The following is a 20,827-nucleotide window of genomic DNA, read 5'->3' on the forward strand; positions in this document are numbered from 1 at the left end:
TATGAGGACTCTGTCTTAAAAAGTCAGTTTCCGGTCAAAATTAAGTTATTGTATGGACAACTTTTTTATTTGACAAGATATCCTCACGAAATTTGGGACCTAGACGGTGCTATAATCTCAAAAGAAATTGTTCCGATCAGACCACTATAGCATATAGCTGCCATATAAACTTGCCGATGAAAATGAAGTCCTTGTATGGAAAACTTTTTTATTTCACAAGATATTCTCACGAAACTTGGTATACATTTTCTTCCAAGACACCGCTACAATCTGCGAATAAATAGTTTCGATCGGACAACTATAACATATAGCTGTCATACAAACCGACCGATAAAAAATAAATTTTTGTATGGAAAACTTTTTTAGTTGGCAAATTATTCTTACAAAATTCGGCACACACTTTTCCCCAAAAAGATCGTACAATCCCTGAAGAAACTGTTCCGATTGGAATACTATAGCATATAGCTGTCATATAAACTTCTCAATGAAAATTAAGTCCTTCAATGGAAAACTTTTTAAATTAACAAGATATCCTTACGAAATTCGGCATATAGTTTTCCCCAAGACGGCGCTATAATCTACGAAGAAATTGTTCCGATCGAACTACTATAGCATATAGCTGTCATACAAACTGACCGTTCAAAATCGAGATAAAAATCTGTTTATACCCTTTTATGATATAAGAAAGGCACCTGTGAAGGGTATTATAATCACATTCACTTAATTTAAATCTCGAACTTCAAATACCACCACAATTTAGTTAATTACTAAAAAGGCAGTGCCTGTAATTTCATTACTCAAAGAAAGTAATCAAAATAAATCACAAAGCTTCACGAATTTTCTTCAAAATAACGCTTTGAACTTTCATTTCCAGCGCATAAAAGTTCCAAAAGTGAAAAATTTACACTTGGTAAAAGTCACCAAATCCACCGATGTTTTTTATGTAGGCAAGTTGGAAACAAAACTTGTTGCAAAGGCAATAATTGAACAACAGTGAAATGCCCACAATGCGGCTTATAAGCGCGTTTGAGGCTTTGAGGCGAACCACCGACAAACAAGGCGCATAAAACTCATGAATACACACAAGTATGCGCGTAAGTATAAAGTTAGGCGTTTGATAGCCCACTTCCTTATTAGCAAACAGCGACAATTTACGTCAAGACGTCAGCGAAAATAAGCGAAAAAAAAAAACAAAAAGAAAAAAACATTATAAAGAAATGAAGTGAAATGAAGCGAAATGAAAAACATTATAATAGCCGCAGTAGAGGAAACTGCCATAAGGCTGGGTACATAGTGAATCGCATGAATGATCATTAGCTTATAGTACGTACATATCAAATCGGCATAGCAATAAAAACAAGACATGACTGCAGGCAGGCGTTTCCTCATGACTTATACTCGCTTTGTCTTATTGCTGTTTGCCACTTCTTTGCTGCACTGTGTGCACAGCCTTATTCAGCAGTTACTGTGGCAACTGTGTCCGCTTGCTGTGTGGCATAAATCGGTGCCTTATGCGCCGCTGAGCAAAAACCGAAAGTAATGAAAATATATAAAATGTGTGCAAACTTTTTAATTGACAGTTTATGGGCGCTCCGCTGATGCTTATTGGCGAGCCCAACTAGGCACTTCTGGCAGTCAAAAAAATTATAATAAAAAACACGCCACGTAACTTTACGTTTGTCACCCATAAAGCAGCAGATGACACAAACAAGTTTTCTTTTTCTTTGCGGTACGCTTACGCACACAAAGATACATGCGTGTAATTATTTCTTCAAAAGTCAAAAGTTTGCAAAGTGTGTGAACGAGCGGAAATGGTTAGTGAAAGTGCTGCTGCCAATTAAAAATAGTAATATTTACACACAAGGCAGCAAATAAAATGTAAAATTTCGGAAAATATGCGACAAAAGCAATAAAGCTTGCTTAAAGTTTCGGGAAAAAGTTGAGACATTAACTTTAGAATTAATTGAAAAAAAAAAATGTATGAAAAAAGAAAACAAAATTTCTAGTCTTACTTGACTTTGTCAGTTCACGTGTCTAACTGTGTATGGTGATTAGCAAAAGTGATTGGCAGTTTTTCGTTTGTCTGTCGGTAGTTGATTTGTTGTTGTACGAACTCGATCTAATGACTAGAGCTTTTGTAGTACTGCTTTGATTTGTGGCGCTCACTTTCAGTTTAATTTTTTTTTATTTTTTTGTTATATGAATGTTTCGGAATTTGAAAAATTTGGAGCGAAATAAAATGAAGTTGAGAATTTAGTGAGTTAACTAAGCAGATCAAAGAAGGCAGAAAATTTTTTGGTCCAAAAAGTTTAAAAGTTCTCACAGAAAAAATTCAGGGAAAATCGAACTATAACCCCTTAACTAAACAGTCGATTCGGCGCCGTTTGCAGTAGCTCGGACTGCCGTAGGAACGACCTGGCGCATTTTACGTCGAGATCTTAAATTGAAAGCTTACAAAATATAGCTTGTGTAAGAACTGAAGGCGCTCGACCTTCTCAATTGACATCGCTCCACTCTAAGGTTCGTTAAAAAGTTCCAAGAAGATCCGACGTTTTCGAGCCAAATTTTGTTCAGCTTTTTCTATCTCAAGAGTCGACATTTCATCCAGAAAAACAACGGTTTAGCGTGGTTTATGTAGGGGTGGAATCATCGGTCCATATTTCTGCAAAAATTATGCCGGTGAGAACGCAACCGTCAATGACGACCGTTATGGCGCCATGATAGCCAACTATTTGATACCTGAAATTGAAGCTCATGATCTCGGCGACATTTGGTTTCAAGAACACGGCGCCACTTCCCACAAATCGCAACAATCAATGGATTTTTTTTAGAGAACACATCAATGAGTAGATAATTTCACGTTTTTGCCCGGTCGATTGATTACCAAGGTCGTTTGATATCACACCATTAGACTTTTTCCTGAGAGGATATGTAAAGTCTAAACTCTATGCCGATAATCCCGCTCCGATTCAGGCCTTGAAACAAAACATTACGCGCGTCATTCGCTAGTTACCAGTCGAAATGCTCGAACGAGTCATCGAAAATTGGGTTCAATGGATGGACCATCTGAGACGTAGCCACTGCCAACATTTGAAAGAGGTAATCTTCAAAAAATAAATGCGAAAAAATGTTCTTTCGAATGAAAGAAAGTACTCCTCTTTATATTTGAAGTCTCTGTGTTTTTTCTTTAAAAAAGTAGGGAATCTCGAAATGGCTTTTAATACTGCGGTATGTACATACAAGTATATCACATATGTAGTTATGTATATATAAATAAATATGATAATAAGTCCTCTTATCTCACTGCGTCTTCAGCGTCATGCCAGCAATTACCCTCACTAAAGTCATTGTCATCGTCATTGGCAACCGAAAGCAATTTACTACACGCTGACACGCATTAGACGCGGAAAGAGGCTTAGAAGTTGGCTAACGAACGAATAATAAACAAATAAAGATTAACGCAATAACCGGAGAAAGTCGACGATGGAGAATAACAACGACAATAAGAACAGCTAAAACATATGTAGGAAAAACACTTATAAGCCGGCAGCGTGTAAAAAGCGCCGCTGAATATGTCGCAGACCAATTTTAGATACTTTTTACACATATTTTATGTGTACAGATAGTTACAAAAGTAAGAAGAATGTCGCCAACGCTTGCATTGGTAGTAACGTCATCACTTTTCACGGTCATTCGCCGAGGGCAGTTCAGAAGTAGACGCCCCGCTGACGTTGCATTAGAATAACAACTGAAAATTATAATTCAACAAAGCGTTTACTTGGCAGCGAATGTTACAGCTAGTCTATGAACCACCATGTTCTGAATTAAGCTTATAACAAACTAGTGACGGAATAGTACATTTAGGGTTAGTTGGTGTTTTGAATATAATTTGAAATTTTGTAGTGTCTGTGAAACATTATGCGGTAAATTGCACTTGCGAGAGACTAGTTATCGACTAGTGCATTTCGGGTTAGTTGGTTTTTTGTATATATTTTTGAATTAAGAATTTCGGAGTATCTGTGAACCTTTTTATTGCACAATTAAACTTTTGGGAGACTACTTACAGACTAGTACATTTGGGGTTAGTTGGTTTTATGTGAATATTTTTTAATTAAGAATTTTGGAGTATCTTTGAACTTATTTAGGACATAATTTCACTTGCGAGTGACTAGTTACCGACTAGTACATTTGAGGCTACTAGATTTATGACTATATTTTGCTTCTATTTATCTACGCAATCTATATATCACCCTGATTTGGAAATTATACTAGGCAAAGCGTACATTTAGCGCTGCTGAGCCCACAGTTGATATAGCTGGCGTCACTTTTAGTACAAAATATTTTTGTAAAAACTACTCTTTCTTCTAAGAGCATCTTCCCAACTTATTATAACACGGTTTACACACAGATGCAGGTAGTATACATAATCATAAACACACATACACACCTACATAAGTACGCATACATGTTGATTCGTATATACTCGCAGTAAGGTCAAGTTACTCACTTCTATTGTCACTAACCGGCTTAGTGAGCGCATTAAAGTCGCTAATGCGTCTTTGGTAAGGTGCAGTGGATAATACAAGCACAATAACAATAACAAAGGACAAAAGTGGCTACAATGCCAAGTGCGGCAGCGCAGCGTCTGCTTGCCACCAAACATTCCAGAAGCTGAGGGCGAGAAGAAGCAGCAGCAAACAGTAGCCAAAGGGTTAGCAGCTGTTGTTATTGTTATTGCACTTGGATATGCACATAATTGCAGATGCAATGACGCTGGTGGCTGCGTTGACACTGTTTAATGCTCACAGCGCTGACGCGTCGCCGTTGATGATTATGAGTTAGCGCTAACGCGTGTGAGTATTCACAGCATTTTCATTACTTTCGGACACTCGTGTATGCATATGCGCATGCCTGCGTGTGTGTGTGAGGTTCTTTGCTGGAAAATTGTTGAGTGGTAAATGTTGTGCTAAAAGCGAAATGCAAACAGTGCATGACAATGCAATTAAATGGGTCGAGCAAAATGTGATAACAACAACTACAAGAGAATGGTGTGTAATAAGAAATATACTTTCGTACGTAAATGCGTTTCAAATGGCGTTCACGTGTTAATGCATTGCAATTAAATGAGTTTGATACAAAGTCTGCGGCTAAAAATAGGACGCAAAGCCCGGTGATTCACTTAATTTTCATGGACGCTTGTTATTGCAGACTGTCTGCGTAAGTGAGAGCGCTCATATCTTAGTAAATTAATGGAAAGAAGTATTTTTGAATACAAATTATTATTATGGCTTTGGTAATTTCCCGAAATCCTTGGGGGTAATATATGTATTTATAGTAGTTAGTGGAAAAAGAATTGTAAGAAAGAATTAAAATGATAATAAAGCAAAAGAAAATAACAGTATACGATTCACAAATACATAATGAACTTTGCATACAAGAATACGATTTTGATCGACAGTTTGTATGGCAGCTATATGCTTTAGTGCTTCGATCTGAATAATTTCTTCGGAGATTATTGCGTTGTCTTGGAGAATATTTTGTGCTAAATTTTGGAAAGATATATCATCAAATAAGAAAGGTTTTCATACAAAAATTTGATTTTTATCGATCAGTTTGCATGCCAGCTATATGCTATAGTTGTCTAATATCGACAATTCCGACAAATTAGTAGCTCTATTGGGAGGTAAGGACTTGTGTAAAATATCTGAGCGATGACTCAAAAACTGAAGGTCGTTTTCTTCTGGGTGTTGAAATTTTTGAGGCAGAACCCTGCTGTATAAATATTTTATCGATGTACACTAGGTACGATTTTAAATCTCACATCAATCTCTCGATAGAAGCTTAAGGGCTTCTTATATACGTATAGGTGAATATTCAGAATACTTTAACTGTTTCTGTTAATAAATATTACGGCACAATAAATCATGTGATATCCCACGACTATATGCCCATACAAATAAGGTAATTAACCGCTTTGTTCTTGAAAGGGCTTCGCTCAATACTTGAGATATAGAGTTCGTTCGAATTTCTAACCTTTTTCTCATTCAATTTGAATATTCTCATACGTGACGGAGTAAAGTATTAGTATTTCCCAAAAAAATTTTTTTGACCACACAAATTCGATAAAAATTCTGTATTCAAAAAAACAACAGTGAAATTTAAACATCTCATAGCAGTTCCTGATCTTAATACAAGTATATGCTTATAAACGTGTATAATGATATCCTTTCCCTCGAGAGATTAAGTACAAGATACTTCAAAATCCTTTAAAGCCGTTAAAGCAAACACAACAACACTAGAAAATAGAAGAGTGAAATTTAGGTCAAATGATAGCAACAAAGAAACATATGTAGCTGCTAAATAATGTATACTTGAGTCACTTCTGCCATGCTCCACAGCTTTACAGGGCCACAAATTAGTTCAGCGCAATTTAATCGAAATAAATAAGAACAATTTAACATACATGAGAGAGAAAAATCACTGAAAGCAAATGGCAACAGTTTATTTGTTGTGTCCTTTAAGGAATTTCGCAAGAGCTGGCAGGATTCACAAGACAAGGCGACGCCACTGCCGCAAATAAAGGCGACCAAATCCAACAAAATTAAATATTTATTGCCCGAAAATGTAACAATGAATGTAATGCCTGTGTAGAAGTATGGTAGGAACGTTTATATGTAAAAATATACCACAATAGGGACAGAAAGAGAGAGAGAGCGAAAGGTTTACATATGTAATCTATGGAGATACAAACTTTCCAAGCCAAATAGCAAACAATGAAAAAGTGTGTGGGCAAACAATAAAAAAAGTACATATTTACATATATACATATTTACGTTTGTTAATACTCTAACAAAAATAAGCAAACAAATAATTGTTTGAGTGCCAATATTGACTTGGGCTTTCAGGCAAACATGCAAATATTTGCATTAAATTCGCTGAACTGAATTTAATAAAATTGTTTTTTATACAAAATGGCGTTTTTCTGATAATTTAAGCTATTTTTGGTTTCGAAAAGTGTTGACTATTCCAAAAACACGTACGAGTAAGGGAAGAAAATGCCTTTGTGAAGTCCCCAATTGAGTCAATTATGTACTATATAGTATATGTGCAGCAGATTTGTTAATTGACTCAATTAAGATGCTGTCTGTAACGTCTCCTACATTTTTGCATACAAATTTATGGTTATATTTGGCATAAAAACATAAATTCAGTCACTTTTCTATGCTGCGAAGAATTTGTAAAGTTTTTGAAAATTACTATTACGGTGTGTAAACGGTGAATAAAAGGAAAGTAAGCAGAAGGAAAGTTGTTTAGAGCAAAAAATTTAAAATATTAAAGATATTTGAATGAAAAATTTAATTTTTTACTTAAGCAAATAAAAAAATATATATATTTTCTTTACTTAAAAAATATTTTTTAATTTTAGTTTTTTACTTAAAAATTATTAAAATTGGAAAACAGGCCTAAAATTAATCATAGACATACATTTTTTATATTTTCAAGCAAAATTTAATATCGTTAGTCTAAAAAAAGTTTACAAAAAAATTATTTTGGAATTTTTGTAGTTTATCTTCAATCTATTTTGAAAATCTTCCCAATCCCAAATCTTCCCAAAAAAAAATTCAAAAAATGTTTAGAATATAAAAAAAAAATATTTTACATAAAAAATATTATAAAAAAAAATAAAATTTTTTTTAAATATTTAGAATATCTTTAAATGAAATTTTTTATTATTTTACAATTTACTTTACATATGTAAATATTATTCTACTTTCATGTTTAATTACAAAAACAACAAAAAAACAAAAAAAAATAGCACTCTCTTACTCTCTTCTACTTTTCTAATCAATTATCTCTCATAAACATTTCCTTTTTCGTGGCAGCTAAAATTGTGTAAACAGCGAAAAGTGGTGGGTGTGGCGGAAAGCGAATCCACAAGAAACTTCCGCGCACAAAACATTTTCGCCAGCGGCGGGCAGCAATGTGGCTTGTCACGGCGCCATTCAAGCGTCTTTAATGCCATATTTATTGTCCAAAGCTGGCGTAATAGTTGGAGGCGTGTCGGGGAGGCAGAACGCGGCCACATAATCAAATCTAGAAAGCGCTTTGTTACTGCATGAATTATGGGAAATTGATTTTCCTCAACTGCTCGCAGCTCTTGTGGTAGGAATTTGATAAGTACGGAAATTTAATTAAAATATACGGCAAATGTGTGTAACGGAAGTGGTGGTGCAGATATGCTGAGGAGGAATTACTCAAAAATTAAAAAGGTTTGAGCAAGTCGAGAAAAGTGCACAGATAGAAAAGTTGGAATAGTTCTTACGCATTGTAATTAGCATTATTGTTATAATACCCTGATCAAGGAGTATTAAGTTTGCCAGAAGTTCTAGCAACCACTAGGAAATGTCGGAGGTCCTATAAAGAATTGACATATACTGGGAAAAGTCAGAGATCCTATAAGTATTCAACCTTGTCCGCTTGCTCATCTGTCGGTTTATACCCGAATTAGTCTCTAAATTTCTGAGCTATTAATCTGAAATTTTACACACATTCTTTTCTCCCCAGCAAGATGCCTATTTGTCCTTATTGCCGATATCGGACTATCATGTGATATAGCTGTCATACAAACTGACTGGTCGAACTCAAGTTCTTGATCTGGAAACCTTTTTTTTTTGATAAGATATCTCTACAAAATTTGGCATGGCTTATTGTCCAAGGCAGCGGCTTAAGCTCCGTAGAAATTGTTAAGATCGGACTACTATAGCATATAGCTGCCATATAAAGTGAACAGTCAAATCAAGTCCCTGTATAGAAAACTTTTTTATTTGGCAAGGTATCTCTACGAAATTTGGCAGGAATAAGAGATCACCGAATCTCATTTTGTCTTTGGGTACGGTAAGACAATCAGTCTGTAAGATGCCGACGTTTGGGGAAGCATGGTGGAATTAACTAAAATCGACGGGGTCAAACTTGGCCTCGTTTCTTAGACTTGCTTTCATTTCGTTGGAAGCCACTTATCCACAAAGACACGTTTTAGTAAAAAAAGAGAAAAAAGTATATTGAAATTCATTCACCACAGTCTGTCGACGTTTACAATAAGGCACCAATGATTGATATGCCCAAGGAAACAATAAAAATTTCTAAGGAAACTGTTAAGATCGAATGACTATAGCATATAGCTGCCCTACAAATTGACCGTTCGAAATATGGATAATAATCTTTTTATACCCTTTTTGCTATCAGAAATATACCTGTGAAGGGTATTATTGCTTCATTGCAGCCGAAGTAATCTTTTAAAACACTGCAACAAATCATAATAACTGTATTTCACATACTCAAATCTGAAGATCCGCAGCTAGTCATGCTCTCAGTGGCAGTTAAGCCGTCATATGAGTGTTATTTAGTGTTATTACACCATGCAGTTTCGCCAAATTCCCTATCAATGCAACAAAATCTCAACCATATACACACAAACATACAAACAATAACGCGATAAACAAACATGCGCAACAATGCACTAGCCAAATGTTGCTGAGCATAAGATTGGTGACTGGTTAGCAGCAGTCAGGCGCGCAGACTATTTGGTTTGCTGCCAATCGACATACATATTAGCTTTTTGAGTATTCACACACATGCATGCATGACTGCACACACATTATATACGCGTGTGCGCACACTTAAGCCAGTTGCACCCATAACGGTTAGATGACATTGGCACATATTTGCGGTGAAATGGGGATACACCCTACGCCTATATCACACACACACACACATACATACATGCAACTAGCAGTTACCCACCCACTTTGTGGACAAGTGCGTGTGTGTGTTTGATCATCGATTTGTCGCAGGGTTGCTCGGCATGAGCGCTGTGCGGGTTTAGGCTTGTTTACACAGTTACTTAAGTTGTTTTTGTGGCTCTTCGCCCCTTGAGATAATTATTACTAAGCACTTGACATACCACCGTGACAAGGCGGAAAAATATGATTGAGTTAAATGATTTGAAAGCAGCGAAGGGAGGCGCAAATGCCTTTGCGGGTAGACGAACTGTAAATTTTCGCAATTAGAAATGATTATTTATTGTGCGGAAAAAAGGCTGTGAGAAGATGAGCTCAGCAAAGTGATTGTGCAAAGCATTGTAGCGTAATTAAAAACAAAATTGTTTACCAGTGATGGCAGCTAACGTGTTTTCTGTGATGTATGTGTGTATGAGTATGTATATATGTGAATATAAATGAAAATACGCTTTCAAATGTGTTTCTGTATTATTGTACGCATACATGCATGCTTATGGCTGCATATCAGTTAATTAGTGTATTGTTTATATGACAAACACATACACACATAACCACATACCTCCATAGGTAAGCAACTCATTAGTTTTTAATCTCAAAACTAGTTATTCACATATTAACATTCTATTTATCGGTGTGTGTTATGACTGAAATATTAATTTTGTACAGGTTTTTGTTTTAAATATTTCGAAGCAAATTAATTAAATTAATGTAATTAAATTTAGTTTCATTTTGAAAATTTAAACATTAAATAATTTTTCAAAATTAATGACTTAAAAAAATTAATTAATAATTAATTAACAATAATTATTAAATTAATTTAATTAAAAATAATTATTAAAAATAAAAATATAAAAAATTTTAATAATTATTATTATTTAATTAATTAATTAACAATAATTATTAAATTAATGTAATTAATAATAATTACTAAAAAATGTTATATTATTTTTCTCCAATTATGTTTATTTTTACCTTGATTATTTAGGGAAAACATATTATTATATTGAAAAAAACAATGTATGTACGTATGTATGTATATATCGTCACCTAAAAGGCAAAATAACGTAACATCACTTTTCAAAAGTTTTTCGGCGAATGAAAAGCGATATATTAGAAAGCATTCACATTGAAACAAATTCCTCTCGAGAAATGTAGGCTTGACTATCCAGCTTTATTTCATATTATTATACTTTATTTTATTATATAGGTACATATATGTATATATATTATTATATATTTATTACATTATAATTTTAATCCAAAAGACATTAAGATTTGGAATAGTTAAAAACAATGGATTAAAAAATAATTGCAAGTCTATTTTTAAGCTTTAAAAATACTTATCAAAACATATATTGATAAGAACCCATCAAGATCTTATAATAAAAAAATAATAATAATAAAATTCAATTTAAAAAAACAAAAAAGTGGAAGTCATTAGTAATTGTTATCTATTTCTCAAACCACAATAAGGTTAAAACCATAAAAACTTTAGAGATATGTGTCTCAACGACTACAGTATGAATTAATTGAATATCACAAAACCTATTTCCAAAAGCAAAATGTTATTTCCAACAAACAACAGCATGGACAAACAGAAAAAATAAATAAAATTTGAAATATTATAATAGATGTGGTTCTTTATGTGTCTTATTGGCCTACCACATTATCTTAACCTCACCTATTGTATACAAGTATATTAGGGTAGGTCAAAAAAACTAATATTTTTTTCGCTGTCCTTAAACATATCTGAGAAAGCCTATGCAATCATGAGTTCATTTTTGTAAGGTTTTACAGCTTCTTTATTTTTTTCGTATTATCAGTTAGAAAAATTCACAACTGCCTACCAACTACTTGAAAAAATATTTCGTTTCATAGATTAAAAATTTTTTTTTTTTGATGTTTTATTTGCTTTTTTACTAAAATTCAACGAAAATATATTGTAAGTTAATATAACCATAAAGTAACCTATTATTTACCGCCTCCATAACTACTTTACGCAAAACAAATCAATATACGTAAACTAAAAATTGCCTTTACTCACCAAAACATTTTTCTGATTCTCCTTGTCCAACAGGAATTCCATACTTTTGTGCGGACGACGCACCGACGCTATCTGACTGCCATTAGCCGTTGTTGATTTGATGACAACAGCGCCACCGCCCCGGCCACCAACATCGCGACCGTAAACACGCACATCGTCATCATCCTCATCCAAGTCCGCATTACCGCCACAAGCCGCGCTCATGTTCAAACGTTTCGCCACACCGCCACCGCCGGCGCCACCGACAACCACGTACTGTTGTTGATGCTGCTGTGGACCGACAATGTCCACCAGCGAACGCGTCTTACCCGATATGACCGTTTCGTGTGTGTCCAAATTGGTTTCGATTAAACCGATTTTGTTATTGTTATTGGTATGTTGCAAATACGCGTTCGACATGGTTGTGTAGGTGGGCGCGACAATGCGTCCGTTGCCGTCGCCGGCATTCGACACGCCGGAACCGGTTGCGCCGGTTGTTAATAACATAACGGTTTCGCGTGTAACACCCGGCAAGGAGTAAGCGACTTGAGCCGTCTCTAGTGCCGCCGACGGAGTCTCGTATTCCACCGAATATTTGCGTTCAGTTGTTGCTGTTGCAACGCTCGCGTTTTCACTCGAACTATCTGCGTCGCGTTGATTGTTTTCTTTTCCCGTTTGTTGTGACAGCACTTCCGTTACGGCCGACGTGTTTGTCACAATAGCGGGCGCGTCGTTTGTTGGCGTTGCCGTTGCTGTGACTGCGTTACCGTTCGCTTGCAAGCCCGCATCTAACTGTTTTTCGATTTCATCGTCATCGTAGTACGAACGTTCGGCATCGAGGAAATCAGTGTAGAATTGACTACGCGACTTGAAGTTGGCTGCATTCGGCATGCCATTGCCATCCTTCTGCGCATGTGCCGGCACACCGCCGCCACCGCCCTGTCGTCGGCCACTGCCAAAGTATTTGGTGATTATGGTCGTGCTAGAGGTGGTGGCCGGTATGCTGCCGTAACGATAGGGCTTCGGCGGTTTGCCGGTAACTAGCGGCTCGCCGTTACGGTCTGTGATGGCGCGCATAGTATTCTTGTCACTGCCGCCTTTGTTCGAGTTGATAGTGGCGGGTTTCGCGTTGCCGTTGGTGGCGCTGTTGTTATTGTTTGCATTTGTTGTTGTTGCTGCTGCCGGCTTTTGTTGTTTGTTGGTAGCAATTTTCGCGTCAGCTGGACTGAAGTTGGCCGGCAATGTAGCCGAATTGCTACCGTTCGCTGAAGTCGTTGGCGATGGTGGTTGTTGCTGTTGTTGTGGAAATGTACCTGCTGGTGGTATAGGACCTTTTAGCGGTATGTAAATATAGTCGGGGCCGCTTTGAGCGGTTGCACGTTTAGTGTTATTTTGCGTTGACGACTTAATTTGTTGTACAGACGCTTGTTTTTGTTGCTGTTGTGCTTTTTGTTGTTGTTTTATATGTGGCAATGTTGCTGACTTACCGAAACTCTTACGCATTGTAGACTTGTCCACACCGTTCAGCTCGCCGCCGTCTTGCTGCTCCTGCAATTGCTGTTGTTGTTGTTGCTGTTGTTGCAACTGTTTTTTGTTTTTGCGTCTCAGCGAGAAACGCAAGCCGTGAGCGAAACGCGACAGGAAACCTTTCGAGCTGGGATGTTTTTCATCTTTGAATTTCTTGTTCAAGAGCTCATTGTTGTTGTTGGCTGCCGCAGCACTGCTGCCGCCTTGACCACCCACACCCACGGTTGCGTTCGACATTCTGTAGCGTGCAGTTTGCGCCGCACTCAAATTACCCACACTTTTCGCACGCCTATCGGCCACGCCCACGCCCACACCCCCTATAGCACTTTCACACTTGGGCCCGTTATTTTGACCGTAATATTGCTCACTTTCGCGACGCTCGAACTTGTCGAGCAGCTGCTGCGACGCGTAGAGTATGTGATGCGCGCGATTTATGGGCGGCTCACTCAATATCGGCAGGTGTATGCTGAGCGGACGCGTTGGCTCTGCACCGCTAACAGTCGAGTTATAACTATCGCTGGCGTTATCGTTGCCGCTGACCGCACCCCCACTGGCACCGCTAAAACTGCTATTCCGATTAGATTGCGCGTCGTTGTCGCTTTCGTCGTTAACAACGTTACTTTCGCTAGTTGCTTTCACGGTGACCGTTTGTTCCGCCTTTACAACATGCGTTGTTGCATCAATGATCGTCGATTTGTGACTAACATTCGCTTGCGCCGTTCCAGTGTTCACCGTTTCACTGTAGTCTGCATTGCTAGCGACAGCGGCGTCGTTTGAGTCGAGTTTTAATGCTTCTCCCTTTGTCTCAACGCTGTAGTCAGTGGCTTTGTGCGATGTTTTTTCCATGCCAAGACTGCTCTCTACCTGCTCTTGAGCGTCACGCTCTCCCAAGCCTATTGGACACTCTTGCAGACGCGCGCGTTCTCGCTCTTGCTCTTCGGCTGCTTGTCGCTCTCTTACAATAATCATTGCTCTTACTTTTTCAATTGGCACCGCTTTTATTTGCGCGACACTCTTTGTTGCATTGCCTGCGGCGAGCGCGCTCTTCAATTCTGCGGCATAGCGCGCCGCAATCATTTCATTAACGCGTGTATTCTGTATTACCGTAGCATCTGCATTGTCCAGCAGCTCATCGTCGGTATCTTCTTGCTTCTCCGCTCCCTCCGCATGCTCATTATCTAGATGTTGATGTTGTTCACCGTATTCTTCAGAGGATTGCTCTTGCCAGGAGTACTGTGAGACCACTGGACAAAAGCTGACTTCCTTGCTGAAAGAGGTGCGCGATCCTGCGGGCAGCAGTATGCCCAGCGGTTTCTGTGTGGCGGCCAGCGGCAGCTGGTGCATTGAAGTGTGTGCGCTTGACACGTACATGTCGTCCTCCACATCGTTGGCATGCGGATCGTAGGCGTTTAGGTTTGGCGTGCTGGATACCATATTGCGCTGTTTCGCGGCATTCGCTTGCGAGTGAAAGCGACGCTTCGGTATCGAATTGGACTTATTTAACTCACTGTTGCTCAGCTCCTTCGGATCGAAGTTGCATTTCTCCAGACTCTGCGTATAGCTGGTATGCAAATTGGTTGGATCCTGATCGAAGGTCTTGCCGTAGGCCACACTCGATGTATTTGTGGTTGTTGTATCACTCGAAAATAATGGCGCGTCGCTAATTAAACTGTGTGTGGCCTCGGATTTTCGTGCGTGCTTTTGGCGCGCGGGCGGCTTTCGTATGGTCAATTGCACATGCTGCGCCACGGCCACTTGCTCGTCGGCGCAACCCACACTGCCACCAACACTGTCCATATCCGAATAACTTGAGTTGGAGTGTTTGCGCTGACGAGGCGGTGGACGCGGGCTACAGCTCGGACGTTCCGCGTTGTCTGCGGGTGTGGGCAAGAGTAAATGCTCGTCAGCTTCAATCGGTTTATCATTCAAAATCGAAACGTTGCGATCGTATATTTGTGACAGTTCATCCAGCAAGAAATTGCCCTTGCAAATTATATGTTCATAATCAGCACTGGCCGTGCTCTTGGGCGTGTCCATGTTTTCGCTGTCCGAGTCGCGTTCACCCTCGCCCTCACTCGTTAAGTAATCGCAACAACGTTTCAAATTAGTCTGTACACTAATGCGCTGTTTACCCGCCTCCAGTTGCTTGCCCGAATAATCAAGTTGCGTCAGGTCCTGGTAGCTAGCGTTCATATAACCCAGCGATTGACTGGCCCAATGACGTTGACCCTCACGTTGCGCTTTATCGCCGAACGCCGCCTCAAAACGTTGTAGATTGCGTTCACGCCGCTCGGACCAACTGCAAGTACGTCGTATACGGTACGAGGTCGCGGTGTCGAAAAAGTCCTCTTCCTCAGCTTCGTCTACACTGGAATTACTGGGACTAGTTTCACTTGTGGCTTCCTCTTCGGGTGATGATTTGCTCTGTCTATAGCGTGTATTAACACGTTTTCTGCGTCCCAATTTATTTAGTTCGCTTGGCACACTCGATATGCGCCGCCCGCCACTGACGTAACCGCCAAAACCACCAATAACACTACTTTCGGTTGCACCAATACAGTCAACACCACCACCGCCGCCAGTGTTGTTGTAGACACGTTGTCGTTTCCTAGCCTCTGGCGTGGACTCGTTGTCCGTTTCGTCACTGTGACTTTCACGCGCCGATGCTGAACCCGATGCCGGTGTCGATGTCGTACTAAAGTCCGAATCGTCTAAATTGTATGTTGCTATATTTGCACCACCATCCAACCGTTCAATGTCTATAAGTTCATGTTCTGACGTCTTCGTTTCGCTCCGTGAATGCTCCAGACTGTGGCCGTTGGTATCGTATGTGTCGTTCACGTCGTTACCGTTGCGTTTCTCCGGCAGAACGGGAAAATATGTTTCGTTAACTGTATCGCAGGGTTTAGAACTTAACGCGTCGCGTATATCTGGCAAACTGTTTCGTAGACTCGCACAAAAATTCTCGAGAGTCGAACGCTTTTGCGCCGCTAATAGCTCTAACTTGGCGAATGCTGGCGTTTCACATTGCGTTCGTTCTAATTGTGATTGTAGTTGTTGTTGTTGCTGTTGCAATTGTCTGGGTGTTGGTAGCCATGTGAACGAGGCGGCCGATGCGCATGTGGATGCTGAGGTGTTGGATCGCGCGGTGCCGCAACTGCTGCCTGATGACGCCGACGCCGCGGACGACGACGAGACATCAGACGCCACAGGCGAAGGCGAGTGCGCCAACGAGCGCCGCTGTTCGATCAACAAAGCGGCAGCGGTCGTCTCTCGCGTAGGGCTATTTTTAACATGCTCATACGTTGGACACGCCGATACATAGCGCGAGCCGATAGCTTCTTCTGTATCTGAATTGCGCTCCTCATCACTTTCGTTCACATCGTCTTCATGTTCGTCTTCCCCGCAGTTGAGCGATGGTGTTTGTGGTGCTGTTCTGGGTAGTGGCGGTGGTGTGGTTGACGCACTGAATGACGTTTCGTCGTCCGTTGCTACGATGAATGTGGCGTCATTTATTTTTGGCTGACATATATCATGCCCTACGACGTAATGGTTTGTGGACGCGACATCGGTGTTTATATTGTGATTGTGGTTGAGGACGCTTTTGGAATGTGGTTGTTGTGCTTGCTCTTGTGGATATACGGTTTTTGTCACACTGTCAATGGCCTCGACGGTATGTCTTTCCACGGTGTAGTCGTACTGCTGGAATTCCTCCTCCTCCTCGCAGAATTTCTCGAAATTCTTTGGTATACTTTTCGATTTGGCGCGTCGCAGCGTCGACGGTTCACAGTAGCCCGAGTCTTCCGACAAATTCTCCGCTGAACTCTTACCGGCACGCTGAAATGCCATGATGCGGCCATTACGCGTGCCCGCCGTGCTACTCGAGTCTGTCAAATCTTCTGCCGAGGGCTTGGATGCGGTTAAAATGCTATTGCCTGATGAAGTGCTCGAGCTGGTAGATGACTCAGAGTCAGATTTAACTTCACCCACCGTCGCTTCCATTAAATTGGCCTTACTCGCACCGAATAGCACACGCTGATCATCATCGAAATTCAACTTATCCAAATCGAAGTAGGTCTGATGCAGTCGGCCATCGGAGGACTCAAATCGTTTCAGCAGTGAGCTTTGCGAACCACGTCGACTATTATTGCCCGAATTGCTGCCACTGTTGCCTCCACTACGTGCGCCGTCTTCGCCATTCAAGGCGCCGGTGCTGCGTGCGCCATCAAAACTGAGCAGCGAGGGTGACGAGTTGCCCAAACTGGACATGCTCGCATGCTGCTCCTGCAGTTGCAGCTGTCGTTCCAATGACTCAAACTGTATCAGCGAGGAGGAACGACTGAGCGAGTGATAGGATATGCTATCCGAATCAGAATATTCGTCGAAGCGACGACTGCCAGTGCTGTTACGTTGCGGCACCACAGGCTGCGTCGGCTGACCCCAGCTGTCACGTGTGCAGGCTTCATAGGCAAGAAAGCGCTCCAAACTGTTGCTGTTCGCCTCATTGAAATCAAACGGACGTTGCGTGCGACGCAAGAGCACTGTATCATCGTAACTGCCCGACACAGGCTGTGCTGCTTGGCTTTGTGTTTGTGTGTTGGCGGATTGCGCGACTGAGCTCAGCTGGCCGCCGATTATGAAGTCATCGCAGCGTCGCGCACGTTTAGCAGGACAGGCGAAATCGCGCTCTGAGATCGAATCGGGATCTGTAAAGAAAGTAGTCATATAAAATCCAATTGGCTGCAATTATATGGAGTTTCTTATTACCTTTGTTAACTTCGACTCGTATGACAGAGCCTGTCTCCGATTCCGTTGAACTCCAAAAGTGTTCTCTGGTCTGCTCGTACTGATTCCAGCTGTTTTGTGCGTGCTCCTCATCCTCCGACGTCTCTTCCAGTATTGGCTCCAGCATCTGTCTCGAACTGGACAAGTATATGGCATCTGTGGATAACAAAATTTGGGTTTAAGTGTTGTTAAGAATTCAAAAACAAAAAACAAACGTTCAAGTCTAAGAGTCAGACCTAAGCTTTGGGCACGCCATTTGCGCATTCTTTCGTATATATCGTTTTTATACCCTATAAAGTTTATTTTAGTTCGCTATGCTTCTAAGCCACGCGCCGGCCACCAACAAACACAAAAGCTAAACCGTTTCTAAACGCGCCCAATACACAACTAAGCAACAAGACCTTTTCATCAATGTACCGCTTCAGCGGCTTGATCAGCTCGTCGTAGCTGCAATGAGCACCAACACTGCGGCGGCCGTGGCTGGTAGTGCAGCTGTCTCGCGTCCGATTGCATTCTGTGCATACGTGTTCATGTGCATATGTGTAGGATCACGCTGAACGCTGGATCGCGGGATCGCGGTGGGCGGACCGAAATACTTCACAAAGACTGCAAGTCAGACAGTTTGGGGAACAGACGATGAGTCTGATGATGATGGAAACAACAACCAACAACAAAGTAAGCGTATAAGAAGAAGTTGAAGAAAAACAAAGAAAAAAGCCAAAACAGTTCCAGTTTGAGGTACTGCGCTGCAGGCAGCGGCAAGTCAAGACAATTACCCATCTTCAACGTCTTGGGCCGCAACGTTGATTTGTCTGTTTTGCTGCCGCATGAATTCTCCCTTTTACAGTTGATCATACAGCTGAAGCTGAGCCCCGGCCGCCAGCACAGTGCTCATGAGTCTCAAACTCAAAAGAAGTATGTGCTAAATACACATATATGTATGTATATATGCATGATTCATTCATGATCACGATTCATTTGTGCTGACGTAGCGCTTGCTTTGGCCGGCCCTAGCTGACTTGCCTGAATCTCGAATGTTGGGCCTCGGCCGACAATCGTCGTTAATAATAAATTTATTAATTAAGTGCAGATAAAGAAGAAGCGGCGATGTTTGTTGTCATCGGTGTTGTTGTTGTTTTTGTTGTTGCTTTAGCTTGATGTGCAACGACGCGCAACAGTGTGCAACATCAAAATGCCGGTAAATGTCAGCGTTTGTGCAACAACAAGCAAAGCTCTTTCATCTGCCTTTTCGGCCTTCGTCTGGCGCACGCAGTCGGCCGGCGTCTTGATAGGCGTAGTACCGCCCAGGTCAGCTTTGGCATACAAAATATTTGCTTCTATACTTAGCATTGCAATGGCTCACTCAGTTTGAGCGGCCTCCACTGTAATGTTGCAAGCTCATGAGGAAGAAAGTCGGAGTCGCGCGGCTGCTGTCATTTCTTTTATTTATGGCAAATTGCGGTAATTTATTAATTGCAATAAGCGTTTTGCAAATTTATTTGACAAATGAACTTGTACATAGTCGGACATAACCTCAAATTAAAGCGAAAGCATAAATTGCTAATAAATACTGGAAAGTTGCGTATACTATATATTGTGTGCTTCGAATACTATTTTATCTAAAGCAAAGGTTTAAAGCTGTTGTGTAAGAATATCTTCTCCTGACAAACCTTAAAAGATGCCTACATACGCTTCACATTTCGGTCTATGATATTGTATTAGAATAAATAAGCTTCATGATCCATTACTTTATGTATCTACCAATTGTCGCACTTCCAAACTAAAGTCCATCGAGTCGAAAATCACATTCACTAGATATTTTAGGAAGCTGGATTAGAATTCCAGGCTTTTCACTGCTTCGGAAATTTTTTTTTAATAAACTGATGAATTATGGATTATTCGGATTGACCTCAACTATGTTATTAATCTTGTATATTGACAGAGGTTCGTGCTAAGCGAGAAGCAATGTGTGAGACTTAGTCTTAAATCTTCTTTCTTTACATTGAAGAATATACTATATGTTAGATAAATAAGGGTCTTCCCTATGTAAGTTCTAATTGAAAGGTCTGCGCCGATGGTTCGCTACCGTCAGTCTAGAGCTAGCTGAGCAGAAAACTTCTTGCTCATAATCTCCAGAAAATTTGAAGAAAAAATATGGCTCACCATATGAGAATGTGAGGTTACACCACACCCCCAGCTTAAGTAGCTTAGTGTAGTAAATGACTCAAGACAAATATTTAAGGAACACTTGGACAACACGACAGGTAAAGCAAAAATAATAGAAATAGTATAATGCTTCATCTAGAATGCTGGCATATAAAGGCTGTGCGCGTTCCAACCGACGATTTTTAATAGATCAAGTAATAAGATCAGTTATGCTGTCTAAGCTGTCAAGTTGTCATGTTATTTTTGTTCAGTACTGCTTGGCATTTCTATATGGAAAGACTTACGCCCGAACAATCGTTCAACTTTATTAGGAAAATTCACGTTCTGGAAGGAATGTGTGACCCATCTTGAGACCCAGAATTCATTATTCGATAATATTCGACCAAATAGACCACGTAGAAAATATAGCAGCCGTAGCTGAGGGTGTACACGAAGACTGTGGAGAGTCGACTCGGCGTCGTTCGCAGTTACTCGGACTGACGTATGGAACGACTTGGCGCATTTTACGTCGAGGTCTTAAGCTGAAAGC

General features: G+C 40.2%; 1 protein-coding gene across 9 annotated transcripts in view; it reads right to left on the bottom strand.

Moving 5' to 3' along the window:
- Positions 1–20,827, bottom strand: part of LOC126752139 (serine-rich adhesin for platelets) — a 226,881-nt gene that overhangs the window by 131,096 nt on the left and 74,958 nt on the right. For 7 of the 9 annotated variants that reach the window (XM_050462719.1, XM_050462720.1, XM_050462723.1 and 4 more), the window contains exons 3-4: positions 18,115–18,288; positions 11,842–18,053 (exon numbers count right to left, since the gene is read on the bottom strand). In XM_050462719.1, coding sequence (XP_050318676.1) covers positions 11,842–18,053; positions 18,115–18,288 — 6,386 coding nt within the window. The remainder of the gene's footprint in view (positions 1–11,841; positions 18,054–18,114; positions 18,289–20,827) is intronic. The other 2 variants (XM_050462722.1, XM_050462721.1) reach the window with 2 other exon arrangements.

This window comes from Bactrocera neohumeralis, chromosome 3 (genome assembly GCF_024586455.1).
Source record: "Bactrocera neohumeralis isolate Rockhampton chromosome 3, APGP_CSIRO_Bneo_wtdbg2-racon-allhic-juicebox.fasta_v2, whole genome shotgun sequence".
NCBI lineage: Eukaryota > Metazoa > Arthropoda > Insecta > Diptera > Tephritidae > Bactrocera > Bactrocera neohumeralis.